Source organism: Doryrhamphus excisus, chromosome 8 (assembly GCF_030265055.1).
Source record: "Doryrhamphus excisus isolate RoL2022-K1 chromosome 8, RoL_Dexc_1.0, whole genome shotgun sequence".
Lineage (NCBI taxonomy): Eukaryota > Metazoa > Chordata > Actinopteri > Syngnathiformes > Syngnathidae > Doryrhamphus > Doryrhamphus excisus.
In genome coordinates this window covers 1,956,145-1,967,697 of record NC_080473.1, presented here as the reverse complement: position 1 = coordinate 1,967,697, position 11,553 = coordinate 1,956,145, and the positions used below count along the sequence as shown (strand labels likewise).

The window sequence follows — 11,553 nt, the reverse complement described above, 5'->3', positions numbered from 1 at the left end:
TATGTTGATGTACCTTACATAACCAAATGAGCCAATATTGCAAAACACACATAATTAACTATTAACATTTTTTGTAATTACCTGAGTTTACTTTGATGACTTGCACTGAATTGAACCAGCCAGGGATGCATAGTCCGGACAGTAGCTGCTGATAGCCAGCCTCAAGCACACTTCCAAATGTTTATCAGTCATGGATAATATCCGTATCATAATATCCGAAGTGATATGTTTTTTGCCTTTTTACTTGGTCCAGTTTTTGCCTTTTTACTTGGTCCAGCTCCTTCACTCATTTTAGTGACCATAAACTTTAGCGAGGGCTTAAAATCTCGCAATTCGCCGACTAGCTTAGCACTTTGCATCGTTGTTTACGCATGAGCGGTGACCTAAAGGTCAAAATTCAGTTGTCATCTGACTGGTTGTCCTGTATGTCAATCAAGTAACGGGGATGGATGATAGGCTGACATCGTAAGTTCTGCTGCACTTAGAGACGTTGTTTGATTTGATTGGTCGCCCGAAGGGCAACATTCAGTTGTCATCTGAATGGCTGCCCTGTATATCAATCAAGTGACGGCATTGATGCTAGGATGATATTTTTTTAATGTCACGTCGCGATCGACCAGTACCACCTCCGCGATCGACCGGTTTAACCAGTTGTTGTGCATCAAATTGCCTTAATATGATTTTAATATGATTTTTAGGATTTTAATCTTTAAAAGGTGCTCTCTGCCTTGGTTAGGTACTGAATAAAGGGGGTGTCGCTAAACCGAGCATCTGTATCACCAAACCACTTCCTACACTATAAGATGTAGAAGAAGAAGGGACAGCCCTTTGTATTGGTTGTGGACTTAAAGTTAAAATACTGGTACTGTAGGGCACCGGGAGAAATACATTTTCTGTTGAAAATTGGAGGCTTGACAAATAGGAACATATTTTGACCTAAATTAGATTAGGTCAAACATCTTTAATGCAGACAGTGTGTCAAAATTAAAAATTTCTCTAAAGTTTGTAAACCCCTGTTTGAGTTAAGCACTTCGCGGTCAGGCGCACTGCGGACACCTAAACTCTTCCAGTGTGACGTCAAGGACCTCACCCCCTCCCACACGCACGCACGCACACACACACACAGCAGCAGCAGCAGCAATGGCGGACTACGATAGCTACGATGATCGGGATCGGGCCTACAGCAGCTTCGGCAGCAGCAGAGGGTGAGTCCACCCGCCTGCAACTTTCAGCTTGCTAACCTTCGGCTTGTTGTCCGCCGTCCTCCTTCGTGAAGCTCGTTGCACGGCCGCTGGGCCTTACTCTTAGCTCCGTCCCGTGTTCAGGCCGGCTCTGGGGTAGGGGGAGGCCGGCGGGGCGCTGGGAAACACCGCGGTCAGTAAGCTAACACGCTAACTACAACTTAGCTGTTGCATGCTGAAACAAGCAGGCCATGCGGACACCATCCAGCCCAGTAACGTTTGCCAGACCCCGGCATTTCATTTGATTCCGCACTGGCAAGTGGCTGGAGGCGGCGGCCCGCATGGCCTCCGTGCGGTGTGGCGGTATGCTGAGCTTGGATCCACGCACGCAGCGCAAGCTTGCGGAGCCAGTGCACGTCATTGATGCTTCGGTTGTCTGCAGCCTCAACCTGCACTCCTTGTTTTTCTTGTACGGTTGATTTCAAGCTGACACGCCTTGTTCGTTATATGTGATGTTGGATTAATGATTCCAACTTTTGTTCATCATTACTTAAAGATGCAGCAAGCATATCACCATTTATTATTGCTTTACTCGGCTGTGTCTTCCCGAGTTTAAAAAGGCTTGAGCTAAGCTTGCTGTGATTTCCATCACAGTTGAACTTGTCATTCAGACAGTAGTTGACAGGATGGTCAATGCCAATGTAATCCCTGAGTGGTCTAACGTTGATACAATAATAGTGTCCATTGATTTAACTACTTGGCAACGCCCGGCAGAGGGCGCCATTAACCAGACCAAATGGGATCGCTTCTCTGGATTATGCTTCTGTATAGTCACACCATCTTGATACTTTTACAGAACATTCATTCATTTTCTACCGCTTCACGAGGGTCGCGGGGGTGCTGGAGCCTATCCCAGCTGTCTTCGGGCGTAAGGCGGGGTACACCCTGGACTGGTGGCCATATAGACAAACTGGGTGATATCGTTCACGGTTACAATACTGATACTGATATCGCTCAACCTTATGATAAGTTGTGACAGTATGATTCATTCATTCATTTTCTACCGCTTATCCTCCTCCACGAGGGTCGCGGGGAGTGCTGGAGCTGGAGCCTATCCCTTGGGCGAGAGGCGGGGTACACCCTGGACTGGTGGCCAGCCAATCACAGGGCACATATAGACAAACAACCATTCACACTCACATTCATACCTTTGGACAATTTGGAGTCGCCAATTAACCTAGCATGTTTTTGGAATGTGGGAGGAAACCGGAGTACCCGGAGAAAACCCACGCATGCACGCATGCATGTGCAAACTCCACACAGAGATGCCCGAGGGTGGGATAGAACCCTGGTCTCCTAGCTGTGAGGTCTGTGCGCTAACCCCTAGACCACCGTGCTGCCCCTTTTACAGAACAATGACAATTAAATAGAGATGGGTCGTGTTACTGGAGCTGGAACTAATCAATTTGATTGCAAATGAGCCAAAATTGGAAAAAATCATACACAGGAAGTTGTGTAAAAAATAAAGCCAACTCTTCACTGCGACATGTCCAACCTTCCACCCCGACGCAGGAGCATAATCTAGGTATAAAATGAGAAAGTAAGGTGACAGTAGTACATATCATGTATTTCTGTATTCCCAGCTGGCTTTGAGCGAGAGGCGGGGTACACCCTGGACTGGTTGCCAGCCAATCGCAGGCCACATATAGACAACTCTCATTCACACCTTTGGACAATTTAGAGCTGTGTTGGCAAGCATATAGTACAGAAAAAAAATAATGCATGTGATACACTGATGGAGCATGCACTAGGGGTGTCCCGATTTGACTTCGAAGTGATTTTTTTTGCCTGATGTCAGCAGAAAACAAGTATTTGATTATATCAGCCTGCATCTGAAATGTGATATCTAGCAGTTTTATCCAGCAGTGTGTGCTATTGTGCTAACAAGGGACCAGGAGCAACTGCAAAATAAGTTCCACACTACAAAATAAAGGTATTTATGAGTCATGCTGACATCAGTATCAGTCGATACGGAAAAAGTGACAACTTGTATCAGGACACCCCTTGTGCGCACATATGAAAAAAAATCATCCAAAAGCACAAGAAGACTGGGATTCACATTTTTAACAGAATGGGGCAGCTGCAATTTATATACAATGGATTTCCTCACCTGCCATGATTCCTTGTCTTCCCACCAGGCGTGGCGGCGGCGGCCCCGGAGGTGGCAGAAGGCTGAAGGAGCTTCCGACAGAGTCGCCATTCACCGCCTACGTGGGCAACCTACCCGCCCACACGGTGCAGGGCGACATTGACAAGATCTTCAAGGACCTCAAAATCCGCAGTGTACGCCTCGTGCGTGACAAAGAGACTGACAGGTTCAAAGGTCAGAAGGGGTACTATACTCTAATGTAGTGCAATAATTGAGCCGGCTGACGTGTCGTTTTTGAACTCTTGCAGGTTTCTGTTATGTGGAGTTTGACGATCTGGACTCGCTTAAAGAGGCGTTGGCATACGATGGTGCTGTGAGTAGCTCTTGCTTTGGCGTTGCAGTCACGCCACGTACACAAAGTGCGATTAAGGTTTGTGACGGCCACAACATCTGAACCCGGCAGGAGTTGGAGGATAAACCTCTTCGGGTGGACATCGCAGAAGGACGGCGACAAGCACGAGGAGGGACCGGCTTCGGCTTCTCCAAAGACGATGGTCGAGGTACAAATACAATAACAAACTGTGTGTGTGTGTGTGTGTGTGTGTGTGTGTGTCTGTCACTCATTATTTACGTCGCCCGGGAATTTATGTTGTCACCTACTGGAGTTGTAGCTAGTGTGTTCCTCAGTTTGTTTGAGGCATTCACTTGTCTCAGGAATATTTGCTCTCACTTGGTGAACGCCGTAACCTGCGTCGAATGTCCTAACATCTGATTGGCTGACGCACTACTAACACCCAACAGGCTCCTCCGCCTCTTCTGCTCTTCAACTCCTTCCACGGGATCCTCCTTCTGTGAAACTCCTCCTTCACTTTCTATTCCCCCCGTTGAATGTGAAGCTCCTCCCCTCTCAGTCTTAAACTCCCGTGTTGTCTGCAGGCCGAGGGAGTTATCGTGGTGGTCCCCGAGGAGGGCGTGACTCACGAGAGGACTTCTTCGATCAGCCGGGTGGAGGTGCGGACCAATCAAAGTGCTGCTGGTCATCAGCCAATCAGATGACAGGACGCTTCAATCATGTTTACGCATGAAAATGGCACATGAGGATGACGCTTGGGGCGTGGGGACATGTCACGCAGTGTGAACGTGACCAAACATCAAAGCGCGCTGAGTAGAAAAAAAATGAAGATGCTTTCACGAGTGTTGTTCTTTTAGGTGGTCGTGACCGTTGACCTGCTGCGTCCATCATACTTTTCACTTTCGTTCGTTCACCGCCTGACCTGCTCCGTTTTTTGTAGGCTACAGAGACGACGACTACATGGGAGGGCGGAGTCGTGGAGGCGGCGGCGGTCGTCCCGGTGACAGAAGGGGGGGAGGCGCAGGCGGAAGCTCAATGGGTCGCTTCAGGGACGGTCCACCTCGTGGAGGAATGACAGATTTCAGGGAACCGTCTGAAGGTACTGGATTATGTTTGGTCTCATTGTTTGCACAGATGGCGCCGTTGCCATTGTTTTGTTTTGTTTTTGTCGTTGCAGAGGAACGGGCACAGCGGCCTCGTCTGCGACTGAAGCCTCGGACCGTCTCTGAGCCACTCAACCAGGTCGCCAACCCCAACTCCGCCATCTTTGGCGGAGCCAAGCCGCGAGAGGAGGTGATTTCCCGGGAAAAACCATAAGACTGAAGGCCGCCGCGGCCGAGGGGGGAGGGGCCAGGATGACAATGATAGTGAACTTGAACACGAAGAACGATACACTAAAGGGATGAGTTGGAGCGCCACAGTTTGTTCCAAGCGGATGCCACCCTCCTTTTCCTCTTCCTCCTTTTTCTTCTTCCTCCTCCTCTCAGTTGGAGCAAATTATTTATTCTTAGGGAGAATAATTAACACACTCAACGAGCAGCTTGTCAATGCATGTTTGGGTTTCTCAGCCCCGCCCCCACGTCAGCTTACTGTGCTGTCCCCCCCCCAACCACACACACACACACATACACTTGTCATTCACTGTGGCAGGAAGACGTTTGAAGTACTGTACGATAGACGTGAAGCAGAACCCCCCTGCCCCTCCCCTCTGTTTTAAGCTGAACAAATTTTGCTATTTTTGCTCATCGTTGCCGTGGCGACTCGGATATAATCAGTGAAGCTTCACTGGCTCCTCCCACTGATGCACTTCCGATAGCCACAGGGGGCGCCCTAAGTACAATCAGTCTGATCAGAGGCGATGCTTGCGACCCATTTCATCCTGTAAACAATTTCAAAACAAAAGCGTCATTTCGCTTTCGTTATTACGCTTCCTCTAATTGGTCGTGATAGTCACATTTGAATATGAAACGTTCTCCGATTGGTCCACACTGAAGAACACTTCTGCCAGTAGGTGGCGCGACTGCACAACATGACTTGACTGTAACCTAGGCTCTCATCTTTTCCCTCCTCTGTTTTGCTGTCACTCCTCCCATCTTTTCGTCCACGTCGTGACCGTGCTTAGCAACAAACAACCAGATTGTGGCGCTGGTGGCAGGAAGGAGACCAGAAAGTCAATCTACATTGTTGTCATGCTGTGTTTTTGTTTTCATCTTGCAGCGGTGACTCGTTTACGGCAGGCGAGCAGACGGCGGAAGAGCAGAAAGCGTTCGTTGTTTCAGTGTGGACCACGAGGACGAAAGACGAGTCCAAATTGTTATTGTGACCTTTTAGAGGAAACAAACGATCACTTTTTTTTTAAACTTTCTTTCCGCCTTTGAGCCTAACAGTCAGGACTTGGTCCTGGTCCAGACCTTGCCCTGTATCTATCTGGTCTTTCGGACCTGGTCTGGGTCTGTCATCGTTCTGATTCTTGTGTCATGTGTTGCAGAAACTTTCTTACTGTACAAAAGAAATAAAACAGCTGTTTTAAATATTTTCTTTTTTCTTTGTGACAAGTATGGCAATAAAACGGAATAATCGCACATCAAACGCTTCTGATGGTTCGGTCGTTTCTTGTGTTTAGCTTGACACCAGTGAATGAGTCTGCTTCATTTTCAATGTGTTCAACTTTCATTCGGTTTGCGCAGGTGTCGGAAGTGCTGTCGGAAGTGATGTCGAGTTTCTTAGACTCGACATCATTTGATTTAGGTTTGGACATGCACTTAATTTCCACGGTAAAAAAAAAACTGCGCATTCTTATGACGTCAACGGCTTCCCCCCCCCCCTGCGTTCCTTTTCCGCATCACCTGCAACTGACGCGTTGACGTCACGCGGCCACCTGACGCCTGGGTGTAGTGTTCCTGTTCACTGCTGGCGAGCTAGCTGCCAACACCTGCTAGCTACAACAACTGTGTCAACAGGTAAGACGTTTTCTTGTGCGGTTTTTGTCGTCTTCCGTGGGACTCGACGGACGTGTGTCGTCGCTGTGGCTTACCCGTAAAACTTTCGAACTTTTTTTAGACGTCGTGAAAACTTCACCTGGTCCGCTTTGGCTTTGTCGACGATCCCGATGCTAGCACTGTTAGCTTGGCGTACGTCGCCGAGAAACTTATTTCCAGGGCAGTTTGTGAAAAAGCACTTTGAAAAGATACGTTGACCTCGAAATGGCGACATCCAGTTGGCGGAAGTGAAGTTAAGTCGTGGCTTGCTTCGACCATCCGTGTGGGTGTGAAGCAAACTTTGCCGTCGCTCGAACGAAAGTCTTTAAATGTCTTTTAACAAGACGACAAACATGTCCTCGACGCTCCCCATGAGTAACTTTGAGACGTCATATGATGAAGTGTACAAGTACTCGTTAAATGTTGGCAAATAGCAGTGTTTTAAGTTTGGTGCAATGAAACTGACCCCTGCTAGGTGGCGCTAATTTATTCATGAAGTCGATAAAGTTCAGTTTAGTACAGAACTATAACCTCACTGGAGATGATGGGCTCTCACAGTGAGTGTCGTTACAACTTCAACCAATACAGTGATGCTGGGACAAGTTGAGGTTCGTGTGCTTTTTCATTTGTGTACATTTCTGTAGCAATGTTGAAATATGTAAATCAAGTCTAAGAAATTCTATATGATAAGGCTTGGCTTGAAATTAAATGTTGATACCTTAGTCACTTCTCTACCCCAAATATTAAATAATTTAGAGCAGATTTCAGAGTGGAAAATAGTGCCTTTGGTCTCCATTGCTTTAACATTGACTCACGACAAACGCTCACCCACAAACCATAGCAAGTACAATAGTACTACAAAATATAAATTAAGCTGTGGAAATCTGTTTTAAAAGTGAACAGAATAGCGATTTATATTTCAACAATCAAAAATCCCAGTGAAGAAATTCAAGTGTCATGTTTTTAATGTGTATTCCTCACACTGCACTAAGCATACTGCAGCACGAAGCATAACCCATATTTTAACATGAGAAAATCTGACAGTGAACAGACGTCCTTAAAAATGCATTTTTTCCATATGATATGGGGTGTATTTTCATTTGTATATATTTTTGTTAGGTAGATTTCTTCTCCATCTTCAATTTCGTATCGGATTTATATTGACTGTTGGACCACATCAAGTCAATTCGTGTTTGGAAAACGAAGTACAACTTAAAGCCTTTCAAACTCAACCGGAGCTATGGAAGAAGATAAAAGGTATATGGAGATTAACTTATTTTAATATCTCTCTGCAGACAAGATGTCATTAAAATTGAATTGGCTTTTTTTTATTTTTTTGCCCGGAAATACTACATGTTGCATTTGCATTGTGGTTAGTGTGGGGTGAAAAGGAATACACAGCGTGCTGCATCATATACTTGAAAAATATGACACCTGACTTTTTTTCCCTGGACTTGATGATCAAAAACATGTGATAGATACTCTGTTGACTTTTAAGAGATTTTCACAGCCCAAGTTATATGTTTTGTTGTACGGTTGTCTGTGGGTTGATCACAGCTTCTGTCCTGACTCAATGTGTATTTGTTTTCACCCCATAAACATCTATTGAAAGTGTAGAAAATATTAATTTGTATAGTGGAGCAAAGCCATCAAACAATTCGCTTGCATCTCTGTTAGGCTTGAGGCATCCGTTTCACTGTTTGAATCGAGGGGGGGGGGGGTGCTTTATGTCAGCTGACTGATGTCATACGACATCTCCAAAGTGACGTTCATGTGATCGACCCACACTATGGACCAGTAGCTAACGATCGATGTAATGGGCAGTCCTGATGCAGACCACAGACAATGATTTAAATATTGTCAACTAGAGGTCTGTGGACCATTGAATATGGTATATAAATTTGATGCAAATATGGTATAAAACAATGGAGACCGTTACTGTAGACTTTAAATATGATATAAATGCAGTATATCAGACATATGTAGACCATTATATATGGTCACAGTGCTAGTAAATTTGAACACAGTGATGTTAAATTGAGGATTCAAATGTAAATTGAGTTAAATAATCAGTTAACAGGCATTTAAGGGTTTGTCTCCCACCCGGTGACCAATGACAGATGAGTAAATATTTTCTTGTTTCCTGTCAGACATGTGGGCGTCGTGCTGTAACTGGATGTGTTTGGACTCAGTGGATGACGAGAGGGGTGGCCGTGCTGAGCCACACCCTCAGTCCTACACAAACTCCGCCTTCAGCAGCCAGCCCTCCCACCCACCTGAACACACCTGCAAGGCCTGTGGGAGGCGTCTGGACACTCCCACCACCAAGGTGACCATCTCCTTTTTTTGCCTCCAACTCTTGACTTGACAGAACAGTTGTGTCAGAGTAGGAAATATTACTTTGTAATATATTTTAGCTTTTATTTGCTATTTATTATAACTGAGGTGAAAGTTTGATTTGACGAATGTAACGGCACTGTCCTCTCCAATAGCATGTGTGCGCCGACTGCAAAAAAAACTACTGCAACCGCTGCTCCGCCCAGCTGGAGCCCCGCCCCCGCCTGTGTCACACCTGTCAGCGTTTCCACGGCAACCTGCTGCAGCGAGCAGAGCTGATGAAGCTCAAAGTGAAAGAACTGCGCGACTACCTGCACCTGCATGAAGTCTCCACCCACCTATGTCGAGAGAAGGTCGGTACATCTGTGGTTGTCAATCAAGCTGAGATGGGGAGAGACTTATTAACACCTGCCCTGCCCTTTCCCCCACCTGTGTGGTTGTCTACAGGAGGAGCTGGTGGAACTGATCCTGGGTCAGCAGCCCTCCCCACCCCCTGAACCCGCCTCTATAACCCCTGACTCCCTCGATCAGATCCCCGACATTTCCACCTCCAGCACTGAGCCCCCGCTTTCTGTTCACGTTGAGACTCCAGAGAGCACCCCCACTGATCCAGACACCCTAGAGCAGGACCAGGTAAAAGTTGTCCCAGACATTTACTGTAAGTGGAACGCTAGCTAGTAGGGATGAGCCGGATACTCGTTATAAACTAGTAAGTATGATAAATAATGTAACATATTAATATAATCATTAGAGCCTCACAAATATGGGATTTTTGGGGGGGCTGAAAAACGACCCAAAACTTTTGGGTGTTGCCACAAATTTGCTTTGCTGGTGCTGGAGCCCTGGCTAACACTGCAGATGTTGCATGTGATGCAACGCCTGTTGAGTCTCTTGTGAAGTGGCGTTACACCTTGCTTGACACTCCATGCAATCGGCCCGTCGATAAATCAGTTGGGCTTATTAGTCACATAACAAAAAGATATATGTAAAGGTCAGAATAGTCACTAAATATAGCAATAAAGTCGCTAAGTTGGCAACACTGATCCCGCTTGCTACATTCTCTTATTCTCTGACAGACCAGATGCGTATGAGGTGTGTTAACAAGTGGAGTTAAACGGACAGTCCCATTTTGTGTTGATGAGCAAGCAGATAGCAACAAATAGACAAAAATCAACATAGATACTAATATCTGGAAATAAATATTGAAGAGAACTGAAAAATATCAAATCAGGCTAGTATTGCTCTGATACTGATACTATCAACATTTGGATGCTAGTTAGCGCAGCTCGCTGTGCTCTAATGTGACAGGTCCCCTCTTCTCCAGGGATCAGACCCCGAGGAAGAGGAAGAAGAGGCGGGAGGCGTTCTAGGCCGCAGGGCATCTTTGTCTGACTTGATGAGCGCGAGTGACATCGAGGCGCTGAGTGTGCGGCAGCTGAAGGAAATCCTGGCCAGGAATTTTGTCAACTTCAAAGGATGCTGTGAAAAATGGGAGCTGATGGAGCGAGTGACACGCCTCTTCCAGGACCACCAGAACTTGTCTGGTAAGTCGCCTGCTTCCCGCCGCGCGTTGATGCCGCTCATCACTAAACGTTGTCTCCCTTCAGAGGCCGACGGTGGTGTCGCGGGCCCAGAGGAGAACCTTTGTCGGATTTGCATGGATTCCCCCATTGACTGTGTCCTGCTGGAGTGTGGTCACATGATCACGTGCACCAAGTGCGGTAAGAGGATGAGCGAGTGTCCTATCTGCCGCCAGTACGTCATCCGAGCGGTCCACGTCTTTCGGTCCTGACCCAACACAACTCAGGTAAAAGGAAGTCATGTGCCCCCCCCCTCCCAAACACACATAAATACGGCATACTTTTATTTTGTAGGGCTGTGAAGAATAGGGCTACCTCCACCTTTTACCTGTTGTCTTCAGTGTTTTGTCACACTGCTGGGTGGAGGGGGGGAAGGAAACTCGACCCTCGGGTGAGGGGAGGTCCAATCAGCTGCTTGAAGGAGAACAAACCTGCCGTTTTTTCACGGCGACTGCTCACTAGCGTTTACACGATAGAGACGGACTTGGTCATCTTCCCCTGCTGCGCTGCTATTGTCTTGAATGTAACCATCTTTAAAATGCTACGCTAGGCTAACAATGAAACAGACTATGCTTTCATTAGCCTTGAAGGGGCGACAAAGTTGCACTCAAGGTGATCTTGGAAGAAAACGTTATTTTAGGAGCGACTTGAAACAAAGTGGAAGTGTTCCGAGGCGTCAGGATGCCTCCCCTCGTGTCGTCACTCATTTTGTACTGAAAGCATTTTTAAACCTTGTGCTGGTGTTGTATATATTTGTGTCTCAGCACTCAAACCTGACCATCAAACCATTGATGCTAAAATATAAGTCCAATAAATTAATACAATTTCTCTTGGTTGTTTTGTCAGAAATTTATGATTCTGTCGTGCTTAAAAGCAAGTGAGCCCCAACCTTTTTGAGCCAATGGACCAGCTTAAGATCCTATCAAGTGTGCATGTGTTTTTTTTTTGGGGGGGGGGTGTTAGTGGCGGATGGGTG

At 46.5% G+C, this 11,553-nt stretch overlaps 2 protein-coding genes across 6 annotated transcripts; both read left to right on the top strand.

Annotated features, from left to right (window-relative positions):
- Nucleotides 1-1,036: 1,036 nt before the first annotated feature.
- eif4h (eukaryotic translation initiation factor 4h) lies at nt 1,037-6,271 on the top strand. 3 transcript variants are annotated; one of them, XM_058079349.1, is made up of 8 exons: nt 1,038-1,205; nt 3,380-3,564; nt 3,639-3,703; nt 3,794-3,890; nt 4,267-4,341; nt 4,623-4,781; nt 4,860-4,975; nt 5,900-6,271. In XM_058079349.1, exons 1-8 carry the CDS (start codon nt 1,141-1,143, stop codon nt 5,903-5,905), a joined length of 768 nt encoding a protein of 255 aa, XP_057935332.1. In that variant the 5' UTR covers nt 1,038-1,140; the 3' UTR covers nt 5,906-6,271. The 3 variants fall into 3 exon arrangements, with proteins under 3 accessions (XP_057935331.1, XP_057935332.1, XP_057935333.1); XM_058079348.1 differs by lacking the exon at nt 5,900-6,271 and having other exon boundaries at nt 1,037-1,205; nt 4,860-5,892; XM_058079350.1 differs by lacking the exon at nt 4,267-4,341.
- Nucleotides 6,272-6,494: 223 nt separating this feature from the next.
- rffl (ring finger and FYVE-like domain containing E3 ubiquitin protein ligase) lies at nt 6,495-11,405 on the top strand. Of its 3 annotated transcripts, none has more exons than XM_058079346.1 (8): nt 6,510-6,642; nt 7,780-7,917; nt 8,811-8,989; nt 9,153-9,350; nt 9,445-9,630; nt 10,322-10,541; nt 10,605-10,804; nt 10,872-11,405. In XM_058079346.1, exons 3-7 carry the CDS (start codon nt 8,813-8,815, stop codon nt 10,787-10,789), a joined length of 966 nt encoding a protein of 321 aa, XP_057935329.1. In that variant the 5' UTR covers nt 6,510-6,642; nt 7,780-7,917; nt 8,811-8,812; the 3' UTR covers nt 10,790-10,804; nt 10,872-11,405. The 3 variants fall into 3 exon arrangements, with proteins under 3 accessions (XP_057935328.1, XP_057935329.1, XP_057935330.1); XM_058079347.1 differs by having other exon boundaries at nt 6,562-6,642; nt 7,784-7,917; XM_058079345.1 differs by lacking the exon at nt 7,780-7,917 and having other exon boundaries at nt 6,495-6,642.
- The last annotated feature ends 148 nt before the right edge of the window (nt 11,406-11,553 follow it).